At 32.7% G+C, this 18,809-nt stretch overlaps 1 protein-coding gene across 1 annotated transcript; it reads left to right on the plus strand.

Annotated features, from left to right (window-relative positions):
- The first annotated feature begins 544 nt into the window (after positions 1 to 544).
- On the plus strand, positions 545 to 17,408 carry LOC108907038. The gene is made up of 10 exons (XM_018710548.1): positions 545 to 602; positions 5,267 to 5,602; positions 5,696 to 5,896; positions 10,675 to 10,942; positions 12,862 to 13,060; positions 14,085 to 14,154; positions 14,739 to 15,074; positions 15,142 to 15,342; positions 15,515 to 15,782; positions 17,100 to 17,408. The coding sequence occupies exons 2-10, from the start codon at positions 5,273 to 5,275 to the stop codon at positions 17,300 to 17,302; spliced, it is 2,076 nt and encodes a 691-aa protein (XP_018566064.1). The 5' UTR covers positions 545 to 602; positions 5,267 to 5,272; the 3' UTR covers positions 17,303 to 17,408.
- The last annotated feature ends 1,401 nt before the right edge of the window (positions 17,409 to 18,809 follow it).

Genomic DNA, 18,809 nt, shown 5'->3' on the forward strand with positions numbered 1-18,809 from the left:
GAACAATGTTAGGCTTTCACAGCACAATACACATAAGACTAGCTCCAGTTGGCGATCCTACAGTTATCCTTATTAACTTTCCATGGGCTTTTTAAAAACTTCTGGGTATGCTTCGGTCCTGAGGTTGTTCACCACCATGTTTGGTATCGACTTTGAATATGCAGGGAACAATTTTAGAAGAGTACGTGTACATTCTTTATTTGTTTCAATGGTGATTATATCTGTTAACAAATATAATAGGTTACTAATCTCTCAAGTGGCTTCATATCTATTATAGTAGCTTTCAATTTTTTTACAGATTGTAGATATATTAAAAAAACACTTAATATACAAATCAGCAACTTTTAGGATAGATAATAGTGTGTGTCAGTCCGTTAAGTACGTATACACTTGATGGATTAATTATCTTATAATCAGGCAATTTAATATTTGAATGCATAAAATGAAAATTTTCCAATTTATTTATCAAAGAAGTAGGTACTCAGAAAACTAGGAATCATAATATATATTACAGATAAAGGCACACTATACATAAATAGAGTCAGTAAGTTTCGAGAAACCAGTAGAACCAGTGATACACAATTAATTTGTACCCATTTATTGTAAGTAATACAAATCAGTAACAAATGCATACAGAAAATATTGGAAGATATGTTGGAAATAAAAAAAAAACTTCTAGTTTATTGAAATTCGAACAGACTTTTCACGTTTTTTAAATCTTTATTTAGTTCTGAAAAATTAAGTTAAGGATGGAAACTGATGCATTTCTGGTTGCTTAAATTATACCGAAAAATGGTAGAAAACAGCCCTTTTTTATTCCAATATATCAATTTAAAGCAATGGAAGAAAGTAGTAAAATTTCATATCACATTTGGCAAAGTATAAATGAAGACAGTAAAGCAAAAATTAATTGGGATAGGTAAATAATTCGTGAGAAATTAATTTCTAAATATGAAGGTTTTTTGGACTTTTACAAAGAAACGATTATTTCTTCATAGTATTATAGAATTATTATGCAATTTTTTATATAGTTGTCTTTAAATAAATAAACTGATTAGACTTTATTTCATAGTTTGTTCATCACTTTGGTATTTAAAAAGTTATATTGGAATAAAATTATTAAAAAATATTCATTCATTAATAGCATTATCTCCGACTTTTAATTCGCTTGATTTGTAATAGATGTCGCGCTAGTAAAAATTTATTTATGAATGGACTCGGGTTATTTTTAACGAACAGCTGTTGTATGTGGTTAATTTGGTATAACCTGATTCTGAATTGGTAGTCGTGGTTTCTGTTAATTGATACGTAAATATTTAAAGAATGTCATGATCATTTTAGATATATTTTTGTATAAAAGTATATAAGTAACAGTGCAAGTCCATACTATTATATAATTTTAGAAAATATGAAATATAAACAATTTTTAGTTTATTTAAAACCATAATTTATAATTAATATACCTATATTAGTATCTACGTTTAGTGGATAAGACGGAAAACATTTTTATTTTCTATTCTACTAGAAAAAGTAATTCGTGACAAAAAATATTTTGCTTTTTAATTGAATATGTTTGTCATGAAAAACTGTAATTTTTATATATATACAGGGTGATCAGAAATTTAACAAAATTAATAACGTTGAAGAATAAACTGCTTTTGTTTTTGATAATATAAAAAAATGTTAATAAGAAAAGTTGTTCATAACGGAAAGTTATGTTATAATTACGATTTGTGAATAAAGCGGCTTACTTTGGTATAAACAGAAATGGAAAATATTATATTTTTAATAATTAATATTAAGTAATTCTTGATAAAAAAAATTCGCATATTAATATAAATAGAATTTTAATTGTGAATATACATAATAATGAGAAAATATAAAAAATATGTACGATATACATAATAATGAGAAAATATAAAAAATATGTACGATATACTTATTTTGTCCAAAAAATGTGTAATGAATTATGTACAAAAGGACGATTTGAGACTACATTTTTTTATGAGAAATAGGTATTCAGTTCACTTCATTTGAAAAAATAGTTGTAGGTACTTTAATACCTCCAATATAAAGAGAAATTCTGTAAAACAGTGTAGTTTAATAAATATGTAGATAAATGAAAGTAATAAAGAAATAAATAGAATAGGTACAGTAGAATAGGAAAAAATTTAAAAAATCATAAAATAAAATTATTTCTTTTTATTAATTTGAGCTTCTATAATATATCTGGTAGTATACAATTTTTATAAAATTGTTCCAAATTTGTTGCCATTGATTTTTTCCATAATTCTTCATCTTTCTTAATTTGTTCTACATAGAGCGGGTTGTTTTCACCCCTATAGGTATATTACGAAATAACATATATATAGACTTCTTCCGGTTATATTTAACTGTCTCTGTATCTGAAAGTAAGAAAAGAATTTTACCAGATTTGTTATAAACATAGATAATTATACATGTTTACCTATTATGCTTTTGATTTACCATAATGATATACCTAGTCATATATAGGGTGCCACAATAGTGCGATAAAGTTTAGTATAACTGCCTGTAGTAGTGATACGAAAAAAGTTATACTTGCTCGGATTCACATTTTATTATTATTTCCATTATTCATTATTTTCAGACCGAATTAAACGTTCAGAAAATCTTCTTTTTGGCCTGAAGATTTTGTCCTATACAACTATAACTGAAAATAATTATAAACTTTGTCACATTATTGGAACAGCCTGTATGTGCATTGCAACGACAATATGCCATATTTATGTTACGGCTAAGTAAACGGAAAGTCCATTGTCGCATATGTAATTTTTATTTTCAAATAATCAAATACAATACCTACATATTTATTTTAATATCTATTATTTACTTGAATTTAGTACTAAGTACAACTATGCCTAGCAAATTGTAATACTTACTCTGTTAATGTTTTTTCCTTCATATAAAAAATAGTAAACTCCACAAATAAAATATTTCGCAGCCACAACGCAACAATAAAAGATAACAGCTCAAAGATCCATACAAGAAATAATTACATTCGCACCTACTCTGGTCCGAATCCATATAAGTAATAAAATGTAGAAAATAATATGAAATAAAACTTTTTGTTGGCTGCAAATATTATAAATTTGTACAACCACTTGCCATCCTCCTTTTTTGTAAATATGTACATAATAATATGTAGAAGATAGAAAATAGAAATATTTTCAGAACAAAAAACCGGCGGCCGCAAATAGGAGTTTTTATTATTTTACCCTTCTCTTTTCATATGCAATTATGAGATAGTAAGAGAGTGGGATGGACGTATAGGCCGGACAACTCATTATCGTGCACGTGTGCGTGCATCTGGCATTTTCTCGTTTTTTTTAGGTGGGTTTTGCTTGAATTTGAATGAATGAAATAATCGTACTATTTTTACTATAAACGTATTTCCTGTAGCGACATCTATATGAATATTTAGTACTTTGTTAGATGAAACGGGACTTCAATTTCCGTTCTTAAAAGAAAATTTTGGTATGATTGATCTCCTCCAATTCCCATGACAATGTTTATCTGTATATAACAATATGATTATATTATTTAGTTTACTAATTTATTTGAAAAATAAAAAGAAGAAACATAAATGACAGAACTGATATAAACTCCAATTCGTTAAAATTGTCTTCTTTAATCTACTATTCGTACATACATTACAACATTGCTTACTAACATATGTAGTTACTTCTAAAAATTGCTTCGTGATCAGTACAGTGGCTATCTATGTTGTAACTAGACATATTTTTTCATCTCACTGAAAATTATTTCAAGATTATTTATTAATAGTGTATAAGTATGACAATACGGATAATGTTTTTATAATTAAATAATGTCTTCTATAGAAACATAATATGCCTCATAGTTTTTTAATTACCAGAGCTGGCACAATTGTCCGCGTACCAAAGGCGAATCACAGTCGGTACGTAACATACTCGTAAATAGGCCAGGAAATATAAAGTTGGACGCGACTTTTTGTTTCGGCAAGCTGAATTTATCACTATAGATGCTAAATATTTTGTATAATAACATATTAGTTTCCACAGTCATAAAAATGGGGGGAAGATTGTTTACAGGCTGGTTAATTGTATAATTTTTACGTAAATTCACGTTTCTCGCTTACAACTTTTTTCCGCCGCGACAGGTCGATTTTTGACCGAAGGGGGACATCCAAAAATCTTAAAAGGGAAGGAGAATTAAGTGACATCGTTTGGAAGACATTCTAATTCTCTACATAACCGTGTTTTATTTTTACTTAATCAATTAGTTTCGGAGATACAGATTGTTAATGAAAAATACCTGCTTTTTACAAATTTACTTGCAATTTACTACATGTCATGTTCAAATTGATGACCTCCAGCCTCCATACAGTAATATAAGTTTTTTAAAAACGTTCACGCATATTTTGTAACGATTCTGGAGTAACTTGGTTGCATTCGCTGACAATGCGTTGGGTTAGATCTTGAAGGGAAGTAGGTGGAGTAAAATACATTTTCGACTTTAAGCGACCCTAGAAGAAAAAGCCCAAAGGATACAAATCCGGCGATCGTGTAGACCATTCAAAAAATATTATACAAACAAATTCTTTGTACGAAACACAGTAAACGCTCACTAACAACAATGTAAAATAAAAAAAAGTAAAATTATGTAGTTAAACGTACCTTCCTTTTTATACTTATAGAGGACGTTTCTGAAATAAGTGCGTTTCTTCGCAGGTAATTCGTTTAATTTGTGTGTTACTTTTAAACGAGATTTGAATTTTCAGCATTTTAGAACACAAAATTTAAACTGTCAAAACTGCCATCAGCACTTTCGCACTGCGGCGCGCGGCACCTTCGATATCAAAGGTACATGTGGCTGCCATACCAGGAGCGGCTTTAAATTTGTTTAAACCTTCATGTGATTTTTTTTTCAAATTAAAACGTAATGTAATCATCAGCTGCTTAATAAAAGTTACTCGTTCTCGTGCCCTCTACCGCCCTTTTCAAAGAACGCACTTATTTCAGAAACACCCTGTATAGGTAGCACGATATACACTCAATAACAATTAAAAATAAATATACTGGTGCAATAACTAATTCTATTTCTGTTGTCGAGTGCTGTATCGGATATTCAAGTCAATTTCAAGAGCACTTGCGCGAACCAATCTTTACAGTTTTATATTTTTTTCAAACCTTTATGCCATCCTAACCTATCATTATGAGTACAACCTAATCAACATTCCTTCCAGGTCAACATGAAGATCATTCTCTGCTTAGCTCTAGTAGTTGTGTCTCAGGCTCTACCCAGCGCAGAAGTCTACCCTCTATCCGATGAGGTCATCAACAAGATCAACAGTATGCAGTCCACTTGGACTGCTGGCAGGAACTTTCCTGTGAACACGACCGTGGACCAACTCCGAGCATTAGCTGGTGCCTTTTTAAAACCAGTGCAGACGCTGCCTACCAAAATGCACGATGTGAGTCTAGAAGACACCATTCCAGAGTCTTTCGATGCTCGTGAGCAATGGCTTGACTGTCCTTCTATTAGAGATATCAGGGATCAAGCGTCTTGCGGATCTTGCTGGGTAAATATCGACTAATCAGTGTATTACTTGGGGATTTGTTAATAATTCCATGAGTCTATCAGGTCTAAAATTAATAATTTGTTCTGTCTGTAGGCCTTTGCAGCCGTTTCAGCTATGTCAGACAGAATATGTATCCACTCCAAAGGTGAAAAGAAGGTGAAAGTCTCAGCAGAGGACTTATTATCTTGCTGTGAGGATGGTAGAGATGGCTGTTTTGGGGGATTATTAGACGCTGCTTGGAATTACTGGGTAGAAAATGGCATCGTCAGCGGTGGGGATTACGGAGGCACAGAAGTAAGTTATTATCAACTAAGTTTCCGATGTAATACTAATTTCAGAGTCATACTTCAATCACCCAATTAAGTAACAATTAATGTTACTTTTGTTACAACTTAAAAGCGACATTCGAATATCTTTAAATATAAATTAGGAAGTGGTTTGTATTGGGTCTATTATTATTTTTACTTTATACCAAATTTCAAATTTTACGTTTTGGTAATTACAATTCAAAACTGATAAAGAATTTTTAAGGTCAGTTGAGCATTTTTGATCTCAGTTTTTGATATGAATTCTAACTACAGAATGCAGTTACTTTGATATTAATATTTGTCACTCTCTGTATTACTTGGACTCCCACTAAAGACTTGCTCTTTGTGGGGTTACCTATAAAATTCAGTTTATAAATATTGGTTTGGATGATTTGGTTTCAAAGTATTATGATAAATTGTGTATCAGTTCTAAGACATATTTTAGAAAAAATAAGAACTGAGCTATACAGGGTGTTTTCACTTTAAATTTGGAAAATGCAGGAATGTATTCCCTATCCAAAATTAAGTGTAGTTTGCTCTATAAATTTTTTTTATGAATGCCTTTGTTTTGGAGATACAGGGCGTTGAAGTTAAAAAAAAATAAACACTTTTTGACATATCTCGGCTATCCACGAGTAGATTTGATTCAAACTTGGTACACATTTTGCGTATTGGGGGTTCTCATAATTAACAGAATATTAGTCCTATCGGATTAGCCAGTGGCGTGCAAAGGTAGGGATGCGTGGCACCTTTTTCAAAAAAAAGTACGCCATTGAGTTTTTCGAAGAATGTAAAGTAAATTTAAATACTACCATACAAAAGTACTCTAAAAGGTCTCTTGGTATTTTTCGATAATACGCAGCGTTCATGAGATTCTTGGACTATTAAGAATTCAGTGCATAAAAAAAAATTTCGACATTTAGTTTTTCGAAGAATGTAAACTAAATTTAAATACTACCATACAAAAGCAATCTAAAAGGTCTCTTGGTATTTTTCGATAATACGCAGCGTTCATGAGATTCTTGGACTATCAAGATTCCAATGCATGATAACATGGCACGGTAGTGCTGAATGAGAAAAAGAGATATTTTTCTTTGAATTCAAATGCTGCATTAAAATTTATAGCAACTTTTTTGTTTCGCAGCAAGTCAAGAACCTGTAAATATTTTCATTACTTTCCTCTACTCAATGTCGTAATTATTTTTTTTTCATGCATTGAAATCTTAATAGTCCGAGAGTCTCATGAACGCTGCGTATTATCGAAAAATACCAAGAGGCCTTTTAGATTGCTTTTGTATGGTAGTATTTAAATTTACTTTACATTCTTCGAAAAACTCAATGGCGTACTTTTTTTTAAAAAAAAGGGGCCACGCATCCCCCTTTGCACGCCACTGGCTAATGGGATAAGACAAATATTCTGCCAATTATGAGAACCCCCAATACGCATAATGTGCACCAAGTTTAAATCAAATCTACACGTGGATAGCCGAGATATGTCAAAAAGTATTTATTTTTTTTTAACTTCAACGCCCTGTATCTCCAAAACAAAGGCTTTCATACAAAAAATTTATAGAGCAAACTACACTTAATTTTTGATAGGGAATATATTCCTGCGTTTTCCAAATTTAAAGTGAAAACACCCTGTATACAGCGTGTCCCACTAGTGCGGAAAAGTCCAATATCTATGTTAAAATGAGGAATATAGGGATTTTTCTTTTTACTGGGTTGTCACATTTCTGAGAATGTAGAATAAAAATATATTCAACTAAACAGGGTGTTCCACTTTTCCTGGACAGACACCAACTTTGGCTTTTTAAATGGAAACACACATTTTTCTATCTTCTATATATTATTATATATTCTACATAAAAAATAAAGGGTACTTTGTGTAGAATAGTTCTATTCAAATATTCACAGTTTTTGAGATATCTCGCACGAAAGATTTGTCTAGTCCATATTGGTTGCTTACATTTTCTGATACTGACAGGTTATACTAATAGCTACTAAGCCCATTTTATTATCAGATGTTTAGTAAGGATGACTCTTCTCGATTATGCTCCAAAAACTGGCCTGCGTTATACAGGGTGACCAAAATATCATGTCAAAATTGCCAATTGAAAAATTGAAAAATCTCGAATTTTTTAAATGTAACGTCCTGTATATTTTCATACCATGAGATGCAGATTTAAATTCTCTACAACTTTGCTATACCTGCTTCTATACCAAAATTCATTAGTTTTTCATGAAATCTCATTTCTATGAAAAAAATGCGAAGTTTACAAATAGCTTATATGTAAAATAACGTAGTAGGCTCCTGTCAAAGGATAATCTGGAAAATTTTCGATTCACATAAGGTTTAATAGAAAAGCGACAGTAATAATTGTGAAATGAATTACTCTAAAAAAGAGTTAGTAAATAACAGAATAATTAGTAAAACTCATGGTAACTGTTTATTGGCAAGTCGTATTTACCAAACTGATAATCCAGATTTACAAAGATATCCTCGTACAAAGTGTTTTGTAAAACTGAAGGAGAGGTTTGAAAGAACAACAAATACAAATTAAGAGAAGACAACAAGAACACACGCATGCAGTCTCCAAAACAGTAAATTAACATCGTGCATTTCTAACAAAAGTAATAAAGACCTAGTTGAATTAGTAATTAACAGGTAACCGCTCAAAATGTCTGCCATTTTTCTATAGACATTGAGCAATTCTACGACGAAAATTGCTTGACTCATTTCGCAGCATTTCCAGAGTTAGGGTCAAAAAAAGCATTTCTTATCTTTGCCTGTAAATCTTCTACATCTGTCGGAGGAGTTTCATACACCCTGTCTTTTATATAGCCCCATTAAAAAAAATCAAGACAAGACAGATCTGGGGATCGGGGAGGCCATGAAATTGGCTACCTATCCTCTTATCTGGATACAAACCATTTAAGTATTCTCTAACCTGAAACAGTTTTTCTATGAATTTACATAACTTACATAATGAGAAAAATTTACCGCCAGTGTGGAATGTGCAGGGGCACCATCATGTTGGAATCACTACTGTTTAAGTCACCCGGAGGAATATGTCCCTGCAATTGGAGCAAGTCGTTTTGTAAAAATTTCAAATACCCATTACCAGTTAAGTTTCCTTCAAGAAAATGTGGTCCAATGACATATTCTCTGCATATTCCCGCCCAAACGTTGACTTTAAAGTGGTGTTGATAATCGTCTTGTCTTATTAAACTGGAACTATGATCGGCGTAATGGTGATAATTATGTCGACTCTCTCGACCAGTATTGGCAAAGGATGACTCGTCAGTAAATAACACCTTTGAAAAAAAAATTCATCTTGTTGTAGCTTTATAGTTGCCCACGCACAAAACTGTACTCGCTTCTGAAAATCTTGCTGTGTTAAGAATTGGTGATGCTCAGAATGATGGGGTGGAAGTTGTTTTTCTTTAACGTTCTATTAACCACAGTTTTGGAAATACTAATTTCATCACTAATTTCTCTGACACTTGTAGATGGATTTTGGACTGCACATTCCAAAATGTCAATTTGACTATCCTGATTACCACATGCGTGTGTTCTTGTTGTCTTCTCATAATTTGCATTTGCCGTTCTTTCAAACCTCTCCTTTAGTTTTACAAAACACTTTGTACTAGGATATCTTTGTAAATCTGGCTTATTAGCTTGGTAAATACGACTTGCCAATAAACAGTTACCATGGGCTTTTCTTCTTCTATTAAACCTTTCTTTCTATTAAATCTTATGTGAATCGAAAATTATCCAGATTATCATTTGACAGGAGCCTACTACGTTATTTTACATATAAGCTATTTGTAAACTTCGCATTTTTTCATAGAAATGAGATTTCATGAAAAACTAATGAATTTTGCTATAGGAGCAGGTATAGCAAAGTTGTAGAGAATTTAATTCTGCATCTCATGGTATGAAAATATACAGGGCGTTACATTTTAAAAAATCGAAATTTTTCAATTTTTCAATTGGCAATTTTGACATGATATTTTGGTCACCCTGTATAACGCAGGCCAGTTAATGGAGCATGATTCGGAAGAGTCATCTTTACTAAACATCTGATAAAAAAATGGGCTTAGTAGCTATTAGTATAACCTGTCAGTATCAGAAAATGTAAGCAACCAATATCGACTAGAAAAACCTTTCAAGCGAGATATCTCAAAAACTGTGAATATTTGAATAGAACTATTCCACACAAAGTACCCTTTATTTTTTATGTAGAACCTGAAAAACATATAAAAAATGTGTTTCCATTTAAAAAACCAAAGTTGGTGTCTGTCCAGGAGAAGTGGAACACCCTGTATAGTTGAATATATTTTTAATTTGTACATTCCGAGAAATGTGGCAACACAGTAAAAAGAAAAATTCATATATTCCTCATTTTAAGATAGATATTGGACTTTCCCGCACTAGTGAGACACGCTGTATATGCGTTTACCGAAATGGATAAAGTTTACTGTGATTAAATGATTTTCGCTATTTAATTTTGTCTAAATAGTTACGTCAATGTTCAAGATTCCTAACGATTGATATTGCGGGAAACTAGCATAGAATTATACCTGTTGTAATAAATATCGCCCTTTAAAAAAATATTTTTTACAATTTTGCGCCATAAATAGCGTTATGACATTTGCTACATAGAATAATTGTAGTCATTTATATGCACTACACAAAATACTTGTACGAAACTTAGATATTTTTTATTTTTGGTACATAATGCCTTAATCTGATTACAGGGCTGCAGAGCCTATTCTTTTGCACCTTGTAACCACCACATCGAAGGTTCTGAAAAACCAGATTGCGAAATACCATTCGAAGCACCAGCTTGCGTCAAACAGTGCGACTCTAGTAAACTTACTTACAAAGACGAGCTTACCTTCGGTAAGAAAGGCAGCATTTACCTGATTTCTTCTGATGAGGCTCAACTCAAACTGGAAATCATGACAAATGGGCCGGTAGAAGCCGCAATCACAATGTACTCTGACTTTTACACCTACAAAAGTGGTGAGTGACATCTTATGTTGGCAATAGTGGAAGGTTACTCGGTAAATCGTACCGTCGCCATTGTATATTTGATAATTAACTGAAAGAGACGATTGCCTATGTAATTTTTCGAAAGCTGTCATAAGTATTCCTACGCGCCTAAGCATATAATATTTTATTGTGGCCTAACACATGGTTTTGCTTTTGTTACCTTGCTTTAACCCATGTCGCACCTGTGTAAGTAGGTATAATTTATTTACTGTTAAAGAATACGATCAATTGCCTATATTGAAATACAATGTAGATTCTACCAGCAACAAGTCCATTGTTTAACATTCTCCGTAAAGTAAAAAATCTAACTAAAAAAACGAAACTGTTACTTGGTTAATGTCTCGTAAAGGGAAACCAAGTAATAGTATTTCTCAATCTCAAATAGAGATATAGGAAGAACAAGATCAAGAATGTTGGGACAGAAGTAGCATTTGCGAATCGAACATCCAAAGGAACTACTTAAGGACCTTCATTTGAGTGATTGAGAAACAGTTCAGCTTTATTACCTTCATAAATCAAACGCACCATTGCCAGCAATAGTGAGCCACTCGTTGGAGAATTTATTACCAAGATCAAGGGAAACCAACTTGATATCTTAACGACGTTGTTATTAATAAGAGTTTTGTCACCGCCCAGAAACAAGGTATTGTACATTAGTAAGTCCCTCATCTGCCAACTGTAGACTAGAACAATTAGAGCATGCAGAGTGTGGCATCAAAAGAACGCCCAAATAAAAGAAAAATATCTGACATCGACCTATTTGTCCAATACACAAGGATGCACTGACAACATAGGCGACATCTTAAGGATACCCAATATTAATACAGTCTATAGCACCTCAAGGAAGATAGGGACAACCCTTTCCAATACGAGCTATAATAACAATCTACTTCAAAGTCCCTGTCTATATTATAGTATCCTATTTAGCTGCAGAAATGTGCACAATTGACAAACGTCATCTGAAGAATAACAACGTAAGTAAAATCAGCAGTTGCGAATCACAAGACACAAGTAGAACACGCGATAGACATGACTAATATCCGAATTTTGTTGAGACAGAGAAGATCTTGGCGAAAAATCTAGAATAAAAGAGATAATTTCAATGTGACGAGCAGTTAGGGCTCCTACAACTAATCCTCAAAATCAGTGACCAGAACGACATGGGCCTATATCTACGTACAAACCATGTACGATATAAAATTAAATGACAACCAGAGGACATAATCTCCAATCTCAAAGTTTCTTCTGAAGAAGGGAACGATGTATCTATCGAAACGTCAAAAAATCTAAACAAACGACAGCAACATGGTAACCAGTCGGTAAACTGTTCAAGGAGAGGTATAGAAACATGAATATATCTTAGACATTCTTATCCATTTTTGGAACAAATAGAGAAAACCCGTCAGAGAACTTGAAAATTGGTACCACATTAGCTACATTCCCTTCATATAAGGATAAATTGTATCAGTTTATTTGTACAGATCAAACTTGCCAGATTTATCACTAGTGATTATCATTTTAGAGACACTTGTTTGCACAGCTTTCCCTTTCTCCAAAAATTGGTGTCGAATTCGTTGATTCCTCAAAATAATATTAAATTTTCAATTTTATCAGTTGGGTCTCGAAAGCGAAACATATTTCGACCACTACCTCCCTAATACTTTTCGTGGAGACTATTGGTGACGTTTAACCGATACTGAATATGCTGTATAACGAGCTTTTATCATTCTATAACACCATTTCAAAACAAGCTATTATAGAATTTATATTAAAAAGAATAGGTTTGTCACAGGTTATTTTAATGTAGGTGTTTCGTAACATTTCACTAACTTTTAATTCAAAGCGTACCATAATTACGCTGACATTTATTAATTATTATTTTGTTTCAGGTGTGTATCAGCCGATAGATGGATTTATTACAGGATTTCATGCTGTCAAACTGATAGGCTGGGGAGAGGAGAATGGCACTCCTTACTGGCTAGGAGCTAACTCCTTTAGCACTGAGTGGGGCGAAGATGGATTTTTCAAGATTAATCGTGAAGACAAACGTACTCGATTGTTTGAAGTTTACGCCGGATTGCCCGAATTGTAAATAATTAGAAGCTTCTGATTACAGTGCCTAAAATTAAAAGTATGAACAAGTCTAATCGTTTTTCTAACCTTTTACAAACATTCAACAAAATTAAAATCAGACACATGTTTGCATTTTACCTCAAGAATCTTTAATTTGTCTGAAAATTGGAACATGAGAGCTATAGGTACAGAGTGTTTCCGACAGCGGAGCTTTAAATTTAAAGGAATTAAAGCAAATACCAAAATAATATATTTCATATAGTTGATAATTATTTTTATGAAAATATTTTTGCCTCACACCGAAAAGGCAGAGAGGCAAAATACATAGCTCTGTGTATAGCGCACTTTAAAAAGTTGTTGACTTTTGCAAATTTATTTGTTTTCCTCTTGCGAATTGACAACGATTTTACGCTTTTAAATTATTTTTGACATTTTATTTCTGTTTTCGTAGTTACAGTTATCATATGACGTTTATTTTATTATTACTTAGTTCATCTTGTAGCCGATAAGGATATAAGTATATGGAGTAATTTTAAATCATAAAATCACCATACAACAAAATAATTGCCTCCGGTAAATTTCTTTCAACGGTACCATTTTTCTTTCCCCCAAAATTTTGGTAGAACCTCATAGAATTATATGACCGTTTTCCGTGATTTTAATTTATAGCGAATGGTTAAAGAATATAATGTGCTATTCTTTGCCTCTACTGTAGTTGTCTTCTATCAGGTCAATATTACTCAGATGTTTCCTCGATCTACAATCCTTATTGACTCTCGATAGTCTTTTTAAAAACTTCTGACGTATGGTCCTTTTAAACTTCTGAAGTATGTAAAACATTTTCTTAGCATACAAATTAAATTAATAAGCTATATTTAGATTATCCAGTAGGACGAAAACACTATATTATTAGAACATCGTGTACATTCTTTATTTGTTTCAATATTGATTATATCTCCTAACAAATGTAGTACGTTACTAATCACTCAAGTAGCTTGTGGTGGACTCATACATACCTACATACCTTTATGTTTTCCAGTTTGTTTATCAAAGGCGTAGGCACTCAGACATCTAGACATCACATTATAGATAAAGGCACAAAAAAATCAGTATGTTTAAAGAAACCAGTGGAACCAGTGATACACTGTCAGTTAATTTGAATCTATTGTAAGTAGTATGCATACTGGAAACATTAGTAAAGATGTTGGAATTAAAAGAGAATTTAGGTTATTGAAATTCAAATCAACGTTCATGTTTTTAAAGTCTTTATTTAGTTTCTTAAAATTTAGTGGATCGTTCAATGAATTAATTTAATTTTTGAAATTTTTAAGCTAAAAGAATGTTTTAGTAAGATAAGTTTTAAAATTTGGTCTCATCCAATTCCTGTGACAATTTTTTATTGGATACTACAATATTACTATATTATTTAGTTTACTTATTTGTTTGAAAGTTTTTATTTGTTAACAACATAACATCACAACAATATAAATGTTTTAATGCAAGAACTAGTACTATTTTTTGTTGACAAGTGCTGTGCCGGTTGCTTACCAGATAACTGATTCTTGCATCGCTTCGTGATATTTTCAAAGTGTGAACTTGCGCAAACTAAAGCTTTCAGTCTTACCTTCTTCGCATACCTGCTATCCTAATACATATATCATTGTGGGTACAATAAAATCAACATTCCTTCCAGGTCAACATGAAGATCATTCTCTGCTTAGCTCTTGTAGTTGCGACTTACGCTCTACCAAGCCCAAATATCTACCCCCTATCCGATGAGGTCATCAACAGAATCAACAGCATACAGTCGACTTGGACTGCTGGCAGAAACTTTCCTGCCAACACGACCATAGACCAACTCCGAGTATTAGCTGGCGCCTTTATAAGACCAGTGCAGACGCTGCCTACCAAAATTCATGACCTGAGTCTAGAAGATACGATCCCAGAGTATTTCGATGCCCGTGAACAATGGCCTGACTGTCCTTCTATTAGAGATATCAGGGATCAAGCGTCTTGCGGGGCTTGCTGGGTAAATATCAACTGATCAGTGTATTACTTATGGACTATCCATCAGATTTAACTTGTTCTATCTGTAGGCGTTTGCTGCCGTTTCAGCTATGTCAGACAGGATCTGTATCCACTCTAAAAGCGAAAAGAAAGTAAAAGTTTCAGCAGAGGACTTATTATCTTGCTGTGAAAATTGTGGATACGGCTGTGATGGGGGATACTTGGAACCTGCTTGGAATTACTGGGTAGAAAATGGCATTGTCAGCGGTGGAGAATACGGAGACACAGAAGTAAGTTAGGCAAGGCATTCTCAATTAAGTTTATTAAAGTTTTTCCACGTGTATCACTGTCTAAAATCATTTAAATGCATTACCCAAATTGTTGCATAAAACTTAGATATTGTTCTTTGTCTTCGTGATATCGTTATTTGTATATCTAACAGATGCCTTAACTTGATTACAGGGCTGCAGAGCGTATTCTTTTGCACCTTGTAACCACTACGTCGAAGGTTCTGAAAAGCCAGATTGTGAAACGGTAACCGAAACACCAGCTTGCGTCAAACAGTGTGACTCTAGTTCACTGAGTTACAAAAATGAGCTTACCTTCGGTAAGAAAGACAGCGTTTATACGATTATTTCTAATGAGTCCCAAATCAAACTAGAAATTATGACAAATGGGCCGGTAGAAACCTCAATCGCAATGTACGCTGACTTTTACGCCTATAAAAGTGGTGAGTACCTATGACATCATATGTTACCAATAATAGGGGATAGTACCTTTACTTAAATTAGGTCATTATGTATTTGATAGTTTACTGAAGGAGACTATTGTCTATAGCATTTTTCGAAAGCTTTCATAAGTATTCTTGTGTATATGCGGGTGCCTAAGCATATATGTAACAATTTATTGTAGGACAATATACGATTTTGATTTTGTTACCTTGCTTTAACAGTAGCCCACGTGTGTAGTACCTGGTCAAGAACAATCCAATCAAGAAAGTTGGGAGTTGGCTTCTGCGATTCGAACATCCACCTTTCCAAATGAACTAAATAGGAACTTTAATTCGAGTGATTCGGGAACAATTCTACTTTATTTTCTTCTACAAGCCAAACGCACCACTGCCACCAATACTGAACATAACTGGATCAGCCACTCACCGACTCGCCCAGTATGTGTTACACCAAACTAATGATGGATCATGTCAAAACGTTGGAGAATTTATTGGCAGGATCAATGGAAACCAACTTATTCTTGGCCATATCCTAATGAGCTTTAACGTGGCTTTGTGATTAATAAAAGTGCCAGTTATAAAGGTTTTGGAGGAACTTCATCACAGAAAATTTAGTTGACTTCGCAAAGCTGTGCACTAGATCGACTTTTTTCTCCTTTAGCAAGCAGCTATAGAGAGCTTGTTTCCAACTTAATTAATTATTATCTATACTGACGCCTTTGAAACTAAAATCATAGAGTCAGCAATTCTAACCAGAATCAGATATGTTGACGACACATTTATTATCTAGCCCCATTGGATATAACGTAGTATTCTTGAATCACATCAGTGAAATATATTTGGACATCAGCTTCATCATGGAGATGGAAGAAAGTAATACCCTGTCGTCCTCTATGTTCATGTTATTCTTATCCATTTCTGCAACAAACAGGGGAACCTGGAAGAAAACCTGATAATTTGTACCACTTTAGCTACCTTCCCTTCATGTATTGGTAAATCGTATCAGTTTGCACAGCTTTCTCTCTCTTCGTAAATTGGTGTCGAATTCGTTTATTCCTGAAATAGTCTTAATTATTTCAATTTCATCGGTTTGCGCTTCGAAAGCGAAACAAATTTCGACCTGATTTTTATCATACAGACTATTGGTGATGTTTGACTGATACTGGACATGTTGTATGAGCTTTTATCATTCTATAACACCAAAAAAGATAGGTTTATCGTGGGTTATTTTATTTGCAGGAAGTTATTTCGTGACACTTTTAATTCAAAGCACGCCATAATTACAGTGATATAATTGTAATTATTATTTTGTTTCAGGTGTATATCAGCCGACAGAGGGGATTATTTTAGGACATCATGCTATCAAAATAATAGGCTGGGGTGAAGAAAATGGCAATCCTTACTGGCTAGGAGCTAATTCCTTTAACACTGACTGGGGAGAAGATGGATTCTTCAAGATGAATCGTGAAGACAAACGTATTCGATTGATTTCAGTTTATGCTGGGCTGCCTGAATTGTAAATAGTTAGAAGTTACCTTCTAATTATAGCCCCTTGTAATAATAATTGTAATTATATATTGTAATAATTGTATATTGTAATTGTACGATTAAAAGGATCGACAAGTCTGTAATCGTTTTTATAAGCTTTACAAAACATTCAATACATTCAGACTTTTCTTGATATAATGTGTTTGCATTACGCCTTAGGAATCATAGTATGTATTCAAATTGTTTGGAATGAGATTTTTTTTTATTTATTTATTGGATATTTTGCCACCTGCGAAAAAATTAAAAATATATAATGAATTATGAAAATACCTAGTTTTTCCTAACCAATAATTTCACATTGAAAAAAAAATCAGACAAATACAAAATACACGTCTCTATGCATCGTACACTTGTGTTGACGTTTCGAGAATCTATTTATTTTAGCCTTGTGAATTGAGTTACACTCTTAGAAAAATATTACCCAAAATTTTGGGATTTTTTAAAATATCTCTTAATTTCTGTGCCTAATTTATTTGTAGCCAACAAGAATCTAAGTTTGCAGACTACAAATTATCTTACGGTATTATTTTCCTATCCTCCAAAGTTTTGGCCGAACCTCAGTAAATTATATCACCGTTTTTCACGATTTTAATTTATAGTAAATACTTCAAAGATTCACGTAATATTCTAAATTTAGAATATTTTACATTTAGAATAGTAGAAACGAAAACGAAAGAAGTACACAAAAGAACAAATGAGAAACTCAGGACCATAAAACAACCCGTTTATAAGAGAGTTAAAACAATGCCCTTTGTTTAGAAAAGGATATACAAATGTACTTTGACTTTGAGTGTTTACATATTATTTTGTTATATTTAGTGACAATGCGCCGATAGTTAGTCATGTAAAGTTCAAAACAATGCATTGTAATAGTAAGGTAATAACAATAGTTGTGACTGAATAGAACTACAAGGAATTAATTTTAAAATATTAAGGAAGAAAAGGGTATTTTCGAGTGTTATGTTTCCCGTGAAGAAAATACTAGTGTTTTATAATAATTCCATCCCATTGTAAACAAAGAACGTTATTTTAACTCTCTTACAAACGGGATATTTTATGGTCTGCAATTAGTCCTGATTTGATCTCCATTTTCTTCTTTCTATGAAGAACACTGGAAGATAAAGTAATCAAAGATAACTTATATGATCAAATAAAGAAAATGAGGTAGATGATATAGCGTATTATGTACTTTATTCAGAACAGAATTATAACGCGTAATTAGTAAATTTTGATCCACAGTATAATCTTGACTGGACTGCGTTATTATTTATTTGCCTTTAGTAACGCTTATACTGGTTGTCTTCCATCAGGTCAATATTACTCAGATGCTTCCTGGATCTACAATTTGCAGTTAGCAATTCTGCTGATGCCCTTATTGATTTTCCATGGTCTTTTTAAAATCATCTTGTCGTTCTTCTGTCCGGGAGTTTCTTAGCACCATTTTTGGTATCGTCTTTAAATATACACGGAAATATATTA

This window comes from Anoplophora glabripennis, unplaced genomic scaffold, assembly GCF_000390285.2.
Source record: "Anoplophora glabripennis isolate ALB-LARVAE unplaced genomic scaffold, Agla_2.0 scaffold358, whole genome shotgun sequence".
Classification (NCBI taxonomy): Eukaryota; Metazoa; Arthropoda; class Insecta; order Coleoptera; family Cerambycidae; genus Anoplophora; species Anoplophora glabripennis.

What these genes read in the sequence shown, in the direction of transcription:
- LOC108907038 (XM_018710548.1), top strand. Translation starts at nt 5,273, where the DNA reads ATGAAGATCATTCTCTGCTTAGCTCTAGTAGTTGTGTCTCAGGCTCTA. An exon ending in ATAAAGGCACAAAAAAATCA is followed by an intron (nt 14,155 to 14,738) that starts GTATGTTTAAAG and finishes CATTCCTTCCAG; the next exon opens with GTCAACATGAAGATCATTCT. An exon ending in GAGAATACGGAGACACAGAA is followed by an intron (nt 15,343 to 15,514) that starts GTAAGTTAGGCA and finishes ACTTGATTACAG; the next exon opens with GGCTGCAGAGCGTATTCTTT.